Here is a 19,608-nt window from a genome sequence, read left to right as displayed (position 1 = left end):
TCTTGGCACCTCCAGTCCAACACTGTTTAACCATGCAAATCGTTTGGCAATAGAGCTGTATACACAAAACAAATGTTTATATTCAAGATTATTTCTAAAACATTGCTTAATGTTTTACGTACTACATTTCTACATACCCATCACAATTGGATGCAACCATTGGTAGCTGCAAGATGTGTTGGTCACCACTGTAGGAGACGACTAGTTGTTGTGGTCCCATGGCCATCCCCTGAGGAAGCAAAAATACTGTTGCGCTGCAAAACTTTGTTTCTTTTTGCTTTCAGGCCACATTGGTCGGTGTGTTAGAAGAAAAGGGGGTGGACAACTTCTTTAAGGATAAAAAGGAAAGGGTATGTTGACATTGAGCATGCTTAACCCTTCTTTTTCTAAAGTCTAATGTAGGAGGACAGTCGGGACCCCTCTGTACAGATTAGATGGTTGACTGGTCAAAAAAAATGATCACGTTTGGCCCGCTTCATCTAATGTGCATGGCCACCTTCATAAGGTTTACAAACGATCAAGCTTAGCATCTTCATTTAGATGACTGTACTCCAGAGTAATCTAAAGTCGATACCTAGAAATGTAGCATTTTGTTGGGTCATGCTCTTGTTGGTGACCTCTGGCTTTAACTGGAGAATTTATTCCTTACCTTCCAGTAACTTTGATCTATTCTTACTCCACTGCATTCTCTCGCTGGATAATTACCACACATACAGTCTCATGCCTGTAGTAGTCATTGTTTTCGATAATGATCACAGCTGTTGCTCAGTATTCGGGTTACTGGGACAGACTGCTTCTGTGATTAGCTGGATCCTTTTATCTCGGCTACAAGCTTTTTACATTAAAAGACTCAAGGAAAAAGAAAGTAAAAAAAAAACCCACTTAATTGTATGTTATTCCAGCTGTAATCTGGTAAGGCTTTTATCTTCTTTCTTGTTTACTATCAACAAAGGCGTTCTTCACTTAGATATATTAACTCTTATTAAGGGGAAACACAACACATAAAGGCTTCCGATTGGACCATAATGGTAGTTAGTGTCTTTGTCCAACCTCAACTTGGAATAATTTTCATATAACTACATCTTGTTTGATCACTGTGTCTTTTATCAGGAAAATCCAAAGAGTATGTGACTTTCCATCATATTTTGTCATAGAAAGTCTCTGGGGGATTGGCTCACCTGAGGAGGTCCAGCTAGTGTATGGAGACCTACTCACAGACAATGCTCCATGGAAAAAAGTATCCAAATTACTGTTGGTTTCATCCAGAAGGGAAGAAAACTATGTAATTCCAGACACCCATCTGTGGACAGCTGTTTTGGGTCTTTTACCCTCATAAGTGCATAGCAAGGTCCTTGTTGTCTGGAAGAGAAGACTTTGGTGCAGCTCTCAGGGAGTAATTTTCTTTCACAAATTGCCTGGTGGTGTATGTAGGCTTACGGAATATATGAACATTCTTCAAGAACAAAATGGTAGGCAAATTTGGTCTCCTCCATAAAGAAGAAAACTCATATCAGCCTAAGTAGATACTCATCTGTTGACATGTACCATTTCCACTAAGTTCATCTCTAGTCACCAGTAGGATCTCCTGAGGAAAACCAGTACCCCAACAGAGCTGTGACACAAGTATCTCATCCAACTACCCTACCACTACATCAACAGATGGATGTCTAGTAGAGTTTACGTGACTCAATTCACAGGACTAGGTCCATCAGCCACGACAGTAATTTCTGGCCACTGGATGGGAGCCCTGAAAACCACCTACTAATTGCTGGCATTCATAACTCTTCTTTTGGTTAACCGGCCTGGCACAACGTCATTGTTGCAGCATGACACACATGTGACATCACTCTAGACAGGCTAATCAAAACAAGAGCAGTGAATGCCGCAAGGTAGAAAGAGGTTCTTAGTCCTCCCATTCAGCGACCAGAGATTACTGACTTGACTCCTGGACTGAGTCCTACAAATTGATTTGTACCAACTCTAGTGTCTAGTTTGGCTAATATTGAGAATGCATCCCTCTGTTCCATTCATTTTCTATAGAACTGATAAAAATTGCCAAGGTTCATAAAAAAAGAATGGTGTGGTGGTGACATGCCCAACCTCTACCCCATTTGGCTTTTCAGAGTCCTGTTCTCGGGATAAGTGAGAGATATAGAGTAACTTCAAAACTTGGCACAAATCTTTTAATTCTTCTCATTTCTTGAAGTAAAATGAAGAAAAAATTTCTTATGATGTAGAGAATGGTATCTTTTTAGCTTCACATCACCCCAAAGAAGATAAGAAGATAAGATCCACCAAAGCTAGGACCTTTTCCTTTCTTTCAATCCCATAGTACTTGCCAAAGTCCTCTAAGTCTTAGGTTCTCAACTTCTGGTACAGGAACATCAGGAAATGACAATACTGTAGGGGGACCTCATAAGTAATATATTGTCTCGTCATACCCTTGGAGGGACCTTCAAATTCTCAGTCTGAGTATGGTGTTTTGAGATGGATGATGGAAAATTTGAGCCTCAAATATGAACACATACAATTCCCATATTCTTCTTTATCTTCACTGAGTTTTTTGGAGCTGGTCAAAGTAGTTATAAAGATGTGTCCTTTCTTACATTTCCTGTTGGTTTAACGTATCCTGAAATGAGTGTTAAAAACAAAACAGGATTTTGCGGTATTCTGCCAGTAGATGTTTTTGCTATATGTGTCTGTAAGAGGCCACTCAGTGGATGTAGTGTAGACTGCATCCTATCAATCATTTTGGAAGCATGTCCTGATAATCTTCTTAATTGGAGTCCTCAATGAAATCCGGAAAGGTAAGGGTGGACACATCTGTATGTGCATGTAATGTAGGTTCTTGTAGACCCTAGAAAACACTCAGCTACATCTCTTAAAGCAAACCTATGCAGTTTCTCCAATAGTAACCCATTAGTTTGTTGTCTCACATGGTACCCATCTACTAACCGGACTCTCCATACAAAGGGTCAGAAGCTGAGATGGAGGAGGATTTTGGAATTTTCTTGTAAGTGGCTTTTCAGGGTTCAGTTCCTCATAGTTGTGAATAATCTGTTTCAGGTGACGTTCTCAAGCAAAGAAATGGAAAAAGAAGATATAACATACGGTAAGTGCCCTGCAGTTTACTCTTCCAACTGGAGCATGTCTAATCCATTCCATGTGGTATCCACTACTACGTTACTGCAGAAATTTACATAATATATCTGAAAGCTATTAACCTTAGCATTACTGAATCCAGCAGACTTGCGTCAGCTTAGATGGTTTCTAATAGTTATTTGATCATACAAATGCACATAAAACAATTTTTGCTGCTATGTAATGCATACAGCATCTGATTTGTTATTTAAAGAGTAACCGTCGTTTTCATTTTTATTTCATGATTCAATAGTACCCACGAAAAAAGTAAATTTTGTAATATATCTTTTCAGAGAAATCTTCTTCTTTCTCCTCCTGGACTGATCACTCATTCTCAGATTTTACCCATGAATTTCTAGTAAAACATCAAGTCGAATATTAAAAAGGCAGATTTCACTGGTAAGATATACTTCAAAGTTACTTATTTTCATGTGTACTATTGTTTTATGAAATAAAAATTAAAATGAAAGTTACTCTTTAAGTAACATGTATTCGAGTCTTACTTGGTTTTCAAAAATTTGGAAAGACCAATGTTCTGGTGGCTGATGGCCTCTGTCAGAAGAGCAATTTCTGATTGTAGCTTCTGAACATTTCGGCCTGAGAAATTGTGATCTAGGAAGGATATAGACATAATGGATCATGCTTGCAATAATATAGTAAAAACATACAGCTAAATATGTTCAATATTGTGAGCACGTAGACTTTCTAATGAAAAGTCCATCTCAGTGTAGTTTAGAGCTTAAGTTCTCAAGAACGTAATGGAATGGACCTAATAAAGTTTTGAACATTTTCAAGAAAAGTTCCAAACTTCAACAATGGCAAGAGTTGACATGTCCTTCCTCACCTCTTTGGTAGGCCTACAGACGCGTGACTTAACGGGAAACGGCTAACATTCTCCAACTTTCCCATCCCCAATGTTATGAGACCGGAATTGAATGAAGTTTGGAAGGTTTACAACCGGGGATTGATGCTTTATTCATTGTTTGAAAGAATCATCGTAACCTCTTGGCTTGTCTTATCCTGAGATGTGTTGTAGGAAAAAAATAACAAAACAAAAAGATGATTTCCTGATACTCTGCCGAGAGATGATTTTGCTATTTATATCTATACGTGGCTACCCTTGTTATGATGCAAGTTTTTGACTGTTGAGATTTATGCTCACGTCTAGTGTTGAGCGATACCTTCCGATATCGGAAAGTATCGGTATCGGTTTGGATCGGCCGATATTCAAAAAATATCGGATATCGCCGATACCGATACCCGATCCCAATGCAAGTCAATGGGACCAAAATATCGGAATTAAAATAAACCCTTTCTTTCCTTGTAGGTTCATTCTACCTGAAGGAAAACAACTAAGAATAATGTAGGATGTATGGGGGAGGTGGCGGAGACATTAAAGGCAATGAGGATTAGTCCAATCAAATAGAATAGCATGTTTTTTTTTTTTTTTAAAGAAGTTCGGATTGAAAAAGATATTGAGTATGTAAATTTTTTTTATTTTGTCAGATATTGATGTTTCACTATTCCACGCCCTTCCCCTTCTTTTTTTTCTTTTTTTTTTTTTTCTTTTCCCACACTTTCATCTTCATCATCATCAGCATCCTTGACATCAACTTCTTCACCTTATTCATCTTCTTCTTCATCTTCTACCTATTTTTTTTTTTATTACATTCTTCATATTCATTTTCTTCAACTATTATTATTCTTCCTATTCTACATATTCTTTTTATTCCACTGTTATTATTCTTCCTATTCTACTTCTTCATCATATTCTCATTTGTGACAGGCATTCCCGTAGTTGTTATCTATAAAAGTTGGAAGATTACACCTTCCGTTCTGCCAGTCACAAAAGTTACATTTGTCCGCGTTCAGTTTGGCCTGCAGCATCAGGCTTTATCCAGGGGCACCACGAGGAGGAACGGACTCACCCCCATACACTGCTTAGTCTTCTTCTGCATATAATTTAGATAATATCTTTTGCTCTGATATTAAGTCTTATGCTTAATGTTCTTCTGCTCTTTGTTCTGCAGCCTCTTGTTCTTCTGCTTCTCGGTCTTCCATGTTGTCGTCTCCAGGGTCTTCGTCTCCAGTGTCGTCATCTCCGCCGTCGTCGTCTCAGCCGTCGTCGTCTCCGCCGTCGTCGTCGTCGTCGTCATCGGGGTGGTCTTCCGGGTCGTCGTCATCGGGGTGGTCTTCCGGGTTGTCGACGTTAGGGTCTTCAACTTGGAAATGTAGCAGAAGGTACAAGAAGGCTGAGAAAATGCCAAGAACCAGCTGATGGAACTGGAACTCGGATGGCTACCCGAAGGTTCAAGAGCCTATGGAACTACCGAGGACCAGCTGACGTTACTGGAACCCGGTTACTAAGCAGGAGGTACCCGTGCTAAAAAGCACTACCAAGGACCGCCTGACGTTGGCGGAACTCGGATACCCAGAAGGAGGCACCTAAGCCAAAGGCTCTGCCCGGAACCAGATGACGTTACTGGAACCAGGATGGGGAGCAGAAGGTACAAGAGCAAAAGACACTGCCGAGAACCAGCTGACGGTACTGGAACCCGGATGGGTAGCCGAATGTCCAAGAGCCAATGGAACTACCAAGGACCAGCTGACGTTACTGGAACCCGGTTACTAAGCAGGAGGTACCCGTGCCTGAAAGCACTACCAAGGACCACCTGACATTGGTGGAACTTGGATACCCAGAAGGAGGCACCTAAGCCAAAGGCTCTGCCCGGAACCAGCTGACGGTACTGGAACCAGGATGGGGAGCAGAAGGTACAAGAGCAAAAGACACTGCCGAGAACCAGCTGACGGTGCTGGAACCAGGTGGTGGACCCGAAGGCCCACAGGAGAGGAGAGAACAGCTAGGCCGCGAGGCAGCCGCAGTTACCGAACCCCAACAGTCCTACAGGGGGAGCTGGGCCTACTGGCACTACAGAACCAGCCTTGACTACCAGTTCACGCAGCCCACATAGGAAGCTCCTAAACTGGAGGCACCCTGGAGTTGGCTAACTCGACCGCCCCACGACGGGGCAAGCATAGGCGTCTCAGTGAAGTTGACACAACCCGGAAACAGCTGACGGTGCTGAAACCAGGCTTGGCACGAGGGAGTACCTGTGACAAGAACACTGCCGAGAACCAGCTGGCGGTGCTGGAACCCGGATGCGTTGCCCCAGTGTGCAAGAGCCAATGGCACGACCGAGGACCAGCTGACGGTGCTGGAACCCGGTTACTAAGCTGTAGGTGCCCGCGCTTAAAAGCACTACCAAGGACCGCCTGGCGTTGGCGGAACTCGGATACCCAGGAGGAGGCACCTAAGCCAAAGGCTCGGCCCGGAACCAGCTGACGGTGCTGGAACCAGGTGGTGGACCCGAAGGCCCACAGGAGAGGAGAGAACAGCTAGGCCGCGAGGCAGCCGCAGTTACCGAACCCCAACAGTCCTACAGGGGGAGCTGGGCCTACTGGCACTACAGAACCAGCCTTGACTACCAGTTCACGCAGCCCACATAGGAAGCTCCTAAACTGGAGGCACCCTGGAGTTGGCTAACTCGACCGCCCCACGACGGGGCAAGCATAGGCGTCTCAGTGAAGTTGACACAACCCGGAAACAGCTGACGGTGCTGAAACCAGGCTTGGCACGAGGGAGTACCTGTGACAAGAACACTGCCGAGAACCAGCTGGCGGTGCTGGAACCCGGATGCGTTGCCCCAGTGTGCAAGAGCCAATGGCACGACCGAGGACCAGCTGACGGTGCTGGAACCCGGTTACTAAGCTGTAGGTGCCCGCGCTTAAAAGCACTACCAAGGACCGCCTGGCGTTGGCGGAACTCGGATACCCAGGAGGAGGCACCTTAGCCAAAGGCTCGGCCCGGAACCAGCTGACGGTGCTGGAACCAGGTGGTGGACCCGAAGGCCCACAGGAGAGGAGAGAACAGCTAGGCCGCGAGGCAGCCGCAGTTACCGAACCCCAACAGTCCTACAGGGGGAGCTGGGCCTACTGGCACTACAGAACCAGCCTTGACTACCAGTTCACGCAGCCCACATAGGAAGCTCCTAAACTGGAGGCACCCTGGAGTTGGCTAACTCGACCGCCCCACGACGGGGCAAGCATAGGCGTCTCAGTGAAGTTGACACAACCCGGAAACAGCTGACGGTGCTGAAACCAGGCTTGGCACGAGGGAGTACCTGTGACAAGAACACTGCCGAGAACCAGCTGGCGGTGCTGGAACCCGGATGCGTTGCCCCAGTGTGCAAGAGCCAATGGCACGACCGAGGACCAGCTGACGGTGCTGGAACCCGGTTACTAAGCTGTAGGTGCCCGCGCTTAAAAGCACTACCAAGGACCGCCTGGCGTTGGCGGAACTCGGATACCCAGGAGGAGGCACCTAAGCCAAAGGCTCGGCCCGGAACCAGCTGACGGTGCTGGAACCAGGTGGTGGACCCGAAGGCCCACAGGAGAGGAGAGAACAGCTAGGCCGCGAGGCAGCCGCAGTTACCGAACCCCAACAGTCCTACAGGGGGAGCTGGGCCTACTGGCACTACAGAACCAGCCTTGACTACCAGTTCACGCAGCCCACATAGGAAGCTCCTAAACTGGAGGCACCCTGGAGTTGGCTAACTCGACCGCCCCACGACGGGGCAAGCATAGGCGTCTCAGTGAAGTTGACACAACCCGGAAACAGCTGACGGTGCTGAAACCAGGCTTGGCACGAGGGAGTACCTGTGACAAGAACACTGCCGAGAACCAGCTGGCGGTGCTGGAACCCGGATGCGTTGCCCCAGTGTGCAAGAGCCAATGGCACGACCGAGGACCAGCTGACGGTGCTGGAACCCGGTTACTAAGCTGTAGGTGCCCGCGCTTAAAAGCACTACCAAGGACCGCCTGGCGTTGGCGGAACTCGGATACCCAGGAGGAGGCACCTTAGCCAAAGGCTCGGCCCGGAACCAGCTGACGGTGCTGGAACCAGGTGGTGGACCCCAAGGCCCACAGGAGAGGAGAGAACAGCTAGGCCGCGAGGCAGCCGCAGTTACCGAACCCCAACAGTCCTACAGGGGGAGCTGGGCCTACTGGCACTACAGAACCAGCCTTGACTACCAGTTCACGCAGCCCACATAGGAAGCTCCTAAACTGGAGGCACCCTGGAGTTGGCTAACTCGACCGCCCCACGACGGGGCAAGCATAGGCGTCTCAGTGAAGTTGACACAACCCGGAAACAGCTGACGGTGCTGAAACCAGGCTTGGCACGAGGGAGTACCTGTGACAAGAACACTGCCGAGAACCAGCTGGCGGTGCTGGAACCCGGATGCGTTGCCCCAGTGTGCAAGAGCCAATGGCACGACCGAGGACCAGCTGACGGTGCTGGAACCCGGTTACTAAGCTGTAGGTGCCCGCGCTTAAAAGCACTACCAAGGACCGCCTGGCGTTGGCGGAACTCGGATACCCAGGAGGAGGCACCTAAGCCAAAGGCTCGGCCCGGAACCAGCTGACGGTGCTGGAACCAGGTGGTGGACCCGAAGGCCCACAGGAGAGGAGAGAACAGCTAGGCCGCGAGGCAGCCGCAGTTACCGAACCCCAACAGTCCTACAGGGGGAGCTGGGCCTACTGGCACTACAGAACCAGCCTTGACTACCAGTTCACGCAGCCCACATAGGAAGCTCCTAAACTGGAGGCACCCTGGAGTTGGCTAACTCGACCGCCCCACGACGGGGCAAGCATAGGCGTCTCAGTGAAGTTGACACAACCCGGAAACAGCTGACGGTGCTGAAACCAGGCTTGGCACGAGGGAGTACCTGTGACAAGAACACTGCCGAGAACCAGCTGGCGGTGCTGGAACCCGGATGCGTTGCCCCAGTGTGCAAGAGCCAATGGCACGACCGAGGACCAGCTGACGGTGCTGGAACCCGGTTACTAAGCTGTAGGTGCCCGCGCTTAAAAGCACTACCAAGGACCGCCTGGCGTTGGCGGAACTCGGATACCCAGGAGGAGGCACCTTAGCCAAAGGCTCGGCCCGGAACCAGCTGACGGTGCTGGAACCAGGTGGTGGACCCCAAGGCCCACAGGAGAGGAGAGAACAGCTAGGCCGCGAGGCAGCCGCAGTTACCGAACCCCAACAGTCCTACAGGGGGAGCTGGGCCTACTGGCACTACAGAACCAGCCTTGACTACCAGTTCACGCAGCCCACATAGGAAGCTCCTAAACTGGAGGCACCCTGGAGTTGGCTAACTCGACCGCCCCACGACGGGGCAAGCATAGGCGTCTCAGTGAAGTTGACACAACCCGGAAACAGCTGACGGTGCTGAAACCAGGCTTGGCACGAGGGAGTACCTGTGACAAGAACACTGCCGAGAACCAGCTGGCGGTGCTGGAACCCGGATGCGTTGCCCCAGTGTGCAAGAGCCAATGGCACGACCGAGGACCAGCTGACGGTGCTGGAACCCGGTTACTAAGCTGTAGGTGCCCGCGCTTAAAAGCACTACCAAGGACCGCCTGGCGTTGGCGGAACTCGGATACCCAGGAGGAGGCACCTAAGCCAAAGGCTCGGCCCGGAACCAGCTGACGGTGCTGGAACCAGGTGGTGGACCCGAAGGCCCACAGGAGAGGAGAGAACAGCTAGGCCGCGAGGCAGCCGCAGTTACCGAACCCCAACAGTCCTACAGGGGGAGCTGGGCCTACTGGCACTACAGAACCAGCCTTGACTACCAGTTCACGCAGCCCACATAGGAAGCTCCTAAACTGGAGGCACCCTGGAGTTGGCTAACTCGACCGCCCCACGACGGGGCAAGCATAGGCGTCTCAGTGAAGTTGACACAACCCGGAAACAGCTGACGGTGCTGAAACCAGGCTTGGCACGAGGGAGTACCTGTGACAAGAACACTGCCGAGAACCAGCTGGCGGTGCTGGAACCCGGATGCGTTGCCCCAGTGTGCAAGAGCCAATGGCACGACCGAGGACCAGCTGACGGTGCTGGAACCCGGTTACTAAGCTGTAGGTGCCCGCGCTTAAAAGCACTACCAAGGACCGCCTGGCGTTGGCGGAACTCGGATACCCAGGAGGAGGCACCTTAGCCAAAGGCTCGGCCCGGAACCAGCTGACGGTGCTGGAACCAGGTGGTGGACCCCAAGGCCCACAGGAGAGGAGAGAACAGCTAGGCCGCGAGGCAGCCGCAGTTACCGAACCCCAACAGTCCTACAGGGGGAGCTGGGCCTACTGGCACTACAGAACCAGCCTTGACTACCAGTTCACGCAGCCCACATAGGAAGCTCCTAAACTGGAGGCACCCTGGAGTTGGCTAACTCGACCGCCCCACGACGGGGCAAGCATAGGCGTCTCAGTGAAGTTGACACAACCCGGAAACAGCTGACGGTGCTGAAACCAGGCTTGGCACGAGGGAGTACCTGTGACAAGAACACTGCCGAGAACCAGCTGGCGGTGCTGGAACCCGGATGCGTTGCCCCAGTGTGCAAGAGCCAATGGCACGACCGAGGACCAGCTGACGGTGCTGGAACCCGGTTACTAAGCTGTAGGTGCCCGCGCTTAAAAGCACTACCAAGGACCGCCTGGCGTTGGCGGAACTCGGATACCCAGGAGGAGGCACCTAAGCCAAAGGCTCGGCCCGGAACCAGCTGACGGTGCTGGAACCAGGTGGTGGACCCGAAGGCCCACAGGAGAGGAGAGAACAGCTAGGCCGCGAGGCAGCCGCAGTTACCGAACCCCAACAGTCCTACAGGGGGAGCTGGGCCTACTGGCACTACAGAACCAGCCTTGACTACCAGTTCACGCAGCCCACATAGGAAGCTCCTAAACTGGAGGCACCCTGGAGTTGGCTAACTCGACCGCCCCACGACGGGGCAAGCATAGGCGTCTCAGTGAAGTTGACACAACCCGGAAACAGCTGACGGTGCTGAAACCAGGCTTGGCACGAGGGAGTACCTGTGACAAGAACACTGCCGAGAACCAGCTGGCGGTGCTGGAACCCGGATGCGTTGCCCCAGTGTGCAAGAGCCAATGGCACGACCGAGGACCAGCTGACGGTGCTGGAACCCGGTTACTAAGCTGTAGGTGCCCGCGCTTAAAAGCACTACCAAGGACCGCCTGGCGTTGGCGGAACTCGGATACCCAGGAGGAGGCACCTAAGCCAAAGGCTCGGCCCGGAACCAGCTGACGGTGCTGGAACCAGGTGGTGGACCCCAAGGCCCACAGGAGAGGAGAGAACAGCTAGGCCGCGAGGCAGCCGCAGTTACCGAACCCCAACAGTCCTACAGGGGGAGCTGGGCCTACTGGCACTACAGAACCAGCCTTGACTACCAGTTCACGCAGCCCACATAGGAAGCTCCTAAACTGGAGGCACCCTGGAGTTGGCTAACTCGACCGCCCCACGACGGGGCAAGCATAGGCGTCTCAGTGAAGTTGACACAACCCGGAAACAGCTGACGGTGCTGAAACCAGGCTTGGCACGAGGGAGTACCTGTGACAAGAACACTGCCGAGAACCAGCTGGCGGTGCTGGAACCCGGATGCGTTGCCCCAGTGTGCAAGAGCCAATGGCACGACCGAGGACCAGCTGACGGTGCTGGAACCCGGTTACTAAGCTGTAGGTGCCCGCGCTTAAAAGCACTACCAAGGACCGCCTGGCGTTGGCGGAACTCGGATACCCAGGAGGAGGCACCTTAGCCAAAGGCTCGGCCCGGAACCAGCTGACGGTGCTGGAACCAGGTGGTGGACCCCAAGGCCCACAGGAGAGGAGAGAACAGCTAGGCCGCGAGGCAGCCGCAGTTACCGAACCCCAACAGTCCTACAGGGGGAGCTGGGCCTACTGGCACTACAGAACCAGCCTTGACTACCAGTTCACGCAGCCCACATAGGAAGCTCCTAAACTGGAGGCACCCTGGAGTTGGCTAACTCGACCGCCCCACGACGGGGCAAGCATAGGCGTCTCAGTGAAGTTGACACAACCCGGAAACAGCTGACGGTGCTGAAACCAGGCTTGGCACGAGGGAGTACCTGTGACAAGAACACTGCCGAGAACCAGCTGGCGGTGCTGGAACCCGGATGCGTTGCCCCAGTGTGCAAGAGCCAATGGCACGACCGAGGACCAGCTGACGGTGCTGGAACCCGGTTACTAAGCTGTAGGTGCCCGCGCTTAAAAGCACTACCAAGGACCGCCTGGCGTTGGCGGAACTCGGATACCCAGGAGGAGGCACCTTAGCCAAAGGCTCGGCCCGGAACCAGCTGACGGTGCTGGAACCAGGTGGTGGACCCCAAGGCCCACAGGAGAGGAGAGAACAGCTAGGCCGCGAGGCAGCCGCAGTTACCGAACCCCAACAGTCCTACAGGGGGAGCTGGGCCTACTGGCACTACAGAACCAGCCTTGACTACCAGTTCACGCAGCCCACATAGGAAGCTCCTAAACTGGAGGCACCCTGGAGTTGGCTAACTCGACCGCCCCACGACGGGGCAAGCATAGGCGTCTCAGTGAAGTTGACACAACCCGGAAACAGCTGACGGTGCTGAAACCAGGCTTGGCACGAGGGAGTACCTGTGACAAGAACACTGCCGAGAACCAGCTGGCGGTGCTGGAACCCGGATGCGTTGCCCCAGTGTGCAAGAGCCAATGGCACGACCGAGGACCAGCTGACGGTGCTGGAACCCGGTTACTAAGCTGTAGGTGCCCGCGCTTAAAAGCACTACCAAGGACCGCCTGGCGTTGGCGGAACTCGGATACCCAGGAGGAGGCACCTTAGCCAAAGGCTCGGCCCGGAACCAGCTGACGGTGCTGGAACCAGGTGGTGGACCCCAAGGCCCACAGGAGAGGAGAGAACAGCTAGGCCGCGAGGCAGCCGCAGTTACCGAACCCCAACAGTCCTACAGGGGGAGCTGGGCCTACTGGCACTACAGAACCAGCCTTGACTACCAGTTCACGCAGCCCACATAGGAAGCTCCTAAACTGGAGGCACCCTGGAGTTGGCTAACTCGACCGCCCCACGACGGGGCAAGCATAGGCGTCTCAGTGAAGTTGACACAACCCGGAAACAGCTGACGGTGCTGAAACCAGGCTTGGCACGAGGGAGTACCTGTGACAAGAACACTGCCGAGAACCAGCTGGCGGTGCTGGAACCCGGATGCGTTGCCCCAGTGTGCAAGAGCCAATGGCACGACCGAGGACCAGCTGACGGTGCTGGAACCCGGTTACTAAGCTGTAGGTGCCCGCGCTTAAAAGCACTACCAAGGACCGCCTGGCGTTGGCGGAACTCGGATACCCAGGAGGAGGCACCTTAGCCAAAGGCTCGGCCCGGAACCAGCTGACGGTGCTGGAACCAGGTGGTGGACCCCAAGGCCCACAGGAGAGGAGAGAACAGCTAGGCCGCGAGGCAGCCGCAGTTACCGAACCCCAACAGTCCTACAGGGGGAGCTGGGCCTACTGGCACTACAGAACCAGCCTTGACTACCAGTTCACGCAGCCCACATAGGAAGCTCCTAAACTGGAGGCACCCTGGAGTTGGCTAACTCGACCGCCCCACGACGGGGCAAGCATAGGCGTCTCAGTGAAGTTGACACAACCCGGAAACAGCTGACGGTGCTGAAACCAGGCTTGGCACGAGGGAGTACCTGTGACAAGAACACTGCCGAGAACCAGCTGGCGGTGCTGGAACCCGGATGCGTTGCCTTGCCTATTAAAGATTGTCTTCCTAGAGCCCCAACTAGCGGTGTTGGAGCAAAGGGTAAGCAGGGGGAGATGAGTGTAGGCCGAAGCCTGCACTGGAGGCAGCTTTGTGTCTGCGTTGCGTTTGCAGGACACTTTGCCGGCTACACACTGGGGGAACAGCTGGCGTTGCTGAACCCCACTAACACAATGGCGTGTGTTTTTATCTGTGCAGCTAGCACTTGCGGGCAAAAACTTGCGATGTTAGAGCCCGTGTTGAAGCAGGAGGAGGAGGAGAGGAGCAGAGTGTAGGCCGAAGCCTAGTTGAACCAATTTCAAAGGAAACCTTTAACCCCCCCCTCAGGTGTTACAAAGTACAAGAGACACACCTTGTGCAGTATTAATGCTGCACAAGTGAAAGGTTGCTCTATTAATTTGTCTACTTGCACACGCTGAATGAAAGACATACACAATTTACCCCATTCTACAGTCAAACTGTAGTGGATGCGTGACTTGGTTTTTTGATGAGACGCAGCACAGGTGTCCAAAATAACGCCTTGGTGCTTGGCGCAGCTTCCTGAGCGTTGTTATTTGCTGTACAGGAGTCTGCGCTCTTGTGTTATCCCTTGGCAATGCCCTGTTAGCGCTGCCCATCTTATGACCTCATTTCATGTTGGCCGGTGCGGTTAACGATGGCCATAAATCCCAGACCCACAGTGTCTTTTCATAAAGCCACACTGCGGTGCTGGGATTCGTGGCCTTGAGCAGTAAATATTTTGGCCGCTCACACACGTCCTTACACCTGCTTCAGACTGGGCGGCCTCTGCTGATCCCTTCTCGCATGCCGCGGCCATGAGGCTGCACAGTCTGAAGAAGGCGGAAGGAGATGAGTTAAGACAGGCGAAGATATGCACTGCTCGTGCCCATCAATCACACCCTCGCAGTCAAAATAATTAAGACAACGAGGAGCATTTTATTCAGGCAGGGCGGACGAACAGGCGCAAGTAGCCAACCAATGATGTCAGAAGACGGGAAGCGCTACCAAGGGGGGTGCTGCGTATCATTAGAAAGGAAAGTCACACCTCAGGGACAGTGGAATGGTCTCAAAGAGACACATTTTGTACGTGTTGAGTTCCACGTGGGCAAGGAGAAAACGTCAGCCACCTTGTACAAATGCAGCAGTACTGCTGTACAAGGTGGCTGTTATACATAGAAACACCTGGGGGTGGTGGCCAGGCTCCCTTCAATTTCAGTTCATGTGCCTGCGTGGCGTTTGCAGGTCACGTTGCAAGCTGCACAGCAGGGGAACAGCTGGCGGTGCTGAACCCCACTAACACATTGGCTGGTGTTTTTCTCTGTGCAGCTAGCATGTCCGGGCAGAAACTGGCGTTGTTTGAGCCCAGGGTCAGCAGGAGGAGGAGAGGAGCAAAGTGTAGGCCGAAGCCTGCACTGGTGGCAGCTTTTGTTCTGTTGTGCCAGCGTGGCTTGTGCTGGACACGTTGCCGACTACACAGCAGGGGAACAGCTGGCGGTGCTGAACCCCACTAACACATTGGCTGGTGTTTTTCTCTGTGCAGCTAGCATGTCCGGGCAGAAACTGGCGTTGTTTGAGCCCAGGGTCAGCAGGAGGAGGAGAGGAGCAAAGTGTAGGCCGAAGCCTGCACTGGTGGCAGCTTTTGTTCTGTTGTGCCAGCGTGGCTTGTGCTGGACACGTTGCCGACTACACAGCAGGGGAACAGCTGGCGGTGCTGAACCCCACTAACACATTGGCTGGTGTTTTTCTCTGTGCAGCTAGCATTTCCGGGCAAAAACTAGCGGTGTTTGAGCCCAGGGTCAGCAGGAGGAGTAGAGGAGCAGAGTGTTGGCCAAAGCCTAGTTGAACCAATTTCAAAGGTTACCTTTAACCCCCCCCTCAGGTGTTGCAAGGTACAAGAGCCACACCTTGAACAGCATTATTGATGCACAAGTCAAAGGTTGCTCTATTTAATTTTGCTCCTTGCACACGCTGAATTAAACACGTACACTATTTAGCCCATTATACTGTCAAACAGTTGTGGAGGCGTGACTTGTCTTTTTAACGAGACGCAGCACAGGTGTCAAAATTTGCACCTAGGTACTGGGCGCAGATTCCTGAGCGTTGTTATTTGCTGTACAGGAGTCTGCGCTCTTGTGTTATCCCTTGGCAATACCCTGTTAGTGCAGGCCGTCTCATGACCTCATTTCATGTTGGCCGGTGCGGTTAACGATGGCCATAAATCCCAGACCCACAGTGGCTTTTCCTAAAGTCACACTGCGGTGCTGGGATTCGTGGCCTTGTGCAGTAAATATGTTCGCCGCTCACACACGTCCTTACACCTGCTTCAGACTGGGCGGCCTCTGCTGATCCCTTCTCGCATGCCGCGGCCATGAGGCTGCACAGTCTGAAGAAGGCGGAAGGAGATGAGTTAAGACAGGCGAAGATATGCACTGCTCGTGCCCATCAATCACACCCTCGCAGTCAAAATAATTAAGACAACGAGGAGCATTTTATTCAGGCAGGGCGGACGAACAGGCGCAAGTAGCCAACCAATGATGTCAGAAGACGGGAAGCGCTACCAAGGGGGGTGCTGCGTATCATTAGAAAGGAAAGTCACACCTCAGGGACAGTGGAATGGTCTCAAAGAGACACATTTTGTACGTGTTGAGTTCCACGTGGGCAAGGAGAAAACGTCAGCCACCTTGTACAAATGCAGCAGTACTGCTGTACAAGGTGGCTGTTATACATAGAAACACCTGGGGGTGGTGGCCAGGCTCCCTTCAATTTCAGTTCATGTGCCTGCGTGGCGTTTGCAGGTCACGTTGCAAGCTGCACAGCAGGGGAACAGCTGGCGGTGCTGAACCCCACTAACACATTGGCTGGTGTTTTTCTCTGTGCAGCTAGCATGTCCGGGCAGAAACTGGCGTTGTTTGAGCCCAGGGTCAGCAGGAGGAGGAGAGGAGCAAAGTGTAGGCCGAAGCCTGCACTGGTGGCAGCTTTTGTTCTGTTGTGCCAGCGTGGCTTGTGCTGGACACGTTGCCGACTACACAGCAGGGGAACAGCTGGCGGTGCTGAACCCCACTAACACATTGGCTGGTGTTTTTCTCTGTGCAGCTAGCATGTCCGGGCAGAAACTGGCGTTGTTTGAGCCCAGGGTCAGCAGGAGGAGGAGAGGAGCAAAGTGTAGGCCGAAGCCTGCACTGGTGGCAGCTTTTGTTCTGTTGTGCCAGCGTGGCTTGTGCTGGACACGTTGCCGACTACACAGCAGGGGAACAGCTGGCGGTGCTGAACCCCACTAACACATTGGCTGGTGTTTTTCTCTGTGCAGCTAGCATTTCCGGGCAAAAACTAGCGGTGTTTGAGCCCAGGGTCAGCAGGAGGAGTAGAGGAGCAGAGTGTTGGCCAAAGCCTAGTTGAACCAATTTCAAAGGTTACCTTTAACCCCCCCCTCAGGTGTTGCAAGGTACAAGAGCCACACCTTGAACAGCATTATTGATGCACAAGTCAAAGGTTGCTCTATTTAATTTTGCTCCTTGCACACGCTGAATTAAACACGTACACTATTTAGCCCATTATACTGTCAAACAGTTGTGGAGGCGTGACTTGTCTTTTTAACGAGACGCAGCACAGGTGTCAAAATTTGCACCTAGGTACTGGGCGCAGATTCCTGAGCGTTGTTATTTGCTGTACAGGAGTCTGCGCTCTTGTGTTATCCCTTGGCAATACCCTGTTAGTGCAGGCCGTCTCATGACCTCATTTCATGTTGGCCGGTGCGGTTAACGATGGCCATAAATCCCAGACCCACAGTGGCTTTTCCTAAAGTCACACTGCGGTGCTGGGATTCGTGGCCTTGTGCAGTAAATATGTTCGCCGCTCACACATGTCCTTACACCTGCTTCAGACTGGGCGGCCTCAGCTGATCCCTTATCGCATGCCGCGGCCATGAGGCCGCACAGTCAGAAGAAGGCGGAAGGAGGGGAGTGAAAACAGGGGAACATATGCACTGCTCGTGCCCATCAATCACACCCTCGCAGTCAAAATATATGAGACAACGGGGGGCGTTGTGTCGGGCAGGGGGGACGCACAGGCACAGCCAGCCAACCAATGATGTCAGGAGACGGGCAGCGCTAACAATGGGGGTGCTGCGTGTCATTAAAAAGGAAAGTCACACCTCAGGGACATTGTAATGGTCTGTAATGAGACACATTTTGTACTTGTTGAGTTCCACGTGTGCAAGGAGAAAAAGTCAGCCACCTTGTACAAATGCAGCAGTACTGCTGTACAAGGTGGCTGTTATACATAGAAACACCTGGGGGGGTGGGGGGCAGGCTCCCTTCAATTTCAGTTCATGTGCCTGCGTGGCGTTTGCAGGTCACGTTGCAAGCTACACAGCAGGGGAACAGCTGGCGTTGCTGAACCCCACTGACACATTGACTGGTGTTTTTCTCTGTGCAGATTGCATGTCCGGGCAAAAACTAGCGGTGTTAGAGCCCAGGGTCAGCAGGAGGAGGAGGAGAGGAGCAAAGTGTAGGCCGAAGCCTGCACTGGTGGCAGCTTTTGGTCGGTTGTGCCAGCGTGGCTTGTGCTGGACACGATGCCGGCTACACAGCGGGGGAACAGCTGGCGGTGCTGAACCCCACTAACACATTGGCTGGTGTTTTTCTCTGTGCAGCTAGCATGTCCGGGCAGAAACTGGCGTTGTTTGAGCCCAGGGTCAGCAGGAGGAGGAGAGGAGCAAAGTGTAGGCCGAAGCCTGCACTGGTGGCAGCTTTTGTTCTGTTGTGCCAGCGTGGCTTGTGCTGGACACGTTGCCGACTACACAGCAGGGGAACAGCTGGCGGTGCTGAACCCCACTAACACATTGGCTGGTGTTTTTCTCTGTGCAGCTAGCATTTCCGGGCAAAAAATAGCGGTGTTTGAGCCCAGGGTCAGCAGGAGGAGTAGAGGAGCAGAGTGTAGGCCGAAGCCTAGTTGAACCAATTTCAAAGGTTACCTTTAACCCCCCCCCTCAGGTGTTGCAAGGTACAAGAGCCACACCTTGAACAGCATTAATGATGCACAAGTCAAAGGTTGCTCTATTTAATTTTGCTCCTTGCACACGCTGAATTAAACACGTACACTATTTAGCCCATTATACTGTCAAACAGTTGTGGAGGCGTGACTTGTCTTTTTAACGAGACGCAGCACAGGTGTCAAAATTTGCACCTAGGTACTGGGCGCAGATTCCTGAGCGTTGTTATTTGCTGTACAGGAGTCTGCGCTATTGTGATCCCTTGGCCATGCGCTGTGAGCGCTTCCTGTCTTCTGACCTCATTTCATGTCGGCCGTTGCGGTTAGCGATGGACATGAATCCCAGACCCACAGTGTGTTTTTAAAAAATCACACTGCGGTGCTGGGATTTGTGCCCTGGTGCACTAAATATGTTTGCCGCTCACACATGTCCTTACACCTGCTTCAGACTGGGCGGCCTCATCTGATCCCTTATCGCCTGCCGCGGCCATGAGGACACCCAGTCTGAAGAAGGCGGAAGGAGATGAGTGAACACAGGCAAACATATGCACTGCACATGCCCATCAATCACACCCTCGCTGTCCAAAAAAATAAGACACCGAGGGCCGTTGTTTCGAGCAGGGGAGATGCACAGGCGCAGCCAGCTAACCAATGATGTCAAAAGACGGGCAGCGCTAACAAGGGTGGTGCTGCGTGTCATTACAAAGGAAAGTCACACCTCAGGGACATTGTAATGGTCTCTAATGAGACACATTTTGTACGTGTTGAGTTCCACGTGGGCAAGGAGAAAAAGTCAGCCACCTCGT

General features: G+C 52.2%; 1 protein-coding gene across 1 annotated transcript in view; it reads right to left on the bottom strand.

The window, feature by feature from the left end:
* C10H19orf81 (chromosome 10 C19orf81 homolog) overlaps nucleotides 1-19,608 on the bottom strand; it is a 46,259-nt gene that overhangs the window by 12,690 nt on the left and 13,961 nt on the right. The window contains exon 3 of the mRNA XM_069742950.1: nucleotides 2,956-3,074. Coding sequence (XP_069599051.1) covers nucleotides 2,956-3,074 — 119 coding nt within the window. The remainder of the gene's footprint in view (nucleotides 1-2,955; nucleotides 3,075-19,608) is intronic.

The sequence above is a fragment of the Ranitomeya imitator genome, chromosome 10 (genome assembly GCF_032444005.1).
Source record: "Ranitomeya imitator isolate aRanImi1 chromosome 10, aRanImi1.pri, whole genome shotgun sequence".
Classification (NCBI taxonomy): Eukaryota; Metazoa; Chordata; class Amphibia; order Anura; family Dendrobatidae; genus Ranitomeya; species Ranitomeya imitator.
Note: the sequence above shows the minus strand (reverse complement) of the source record. Positions and strands in the feature narration are given on the sequence as shown.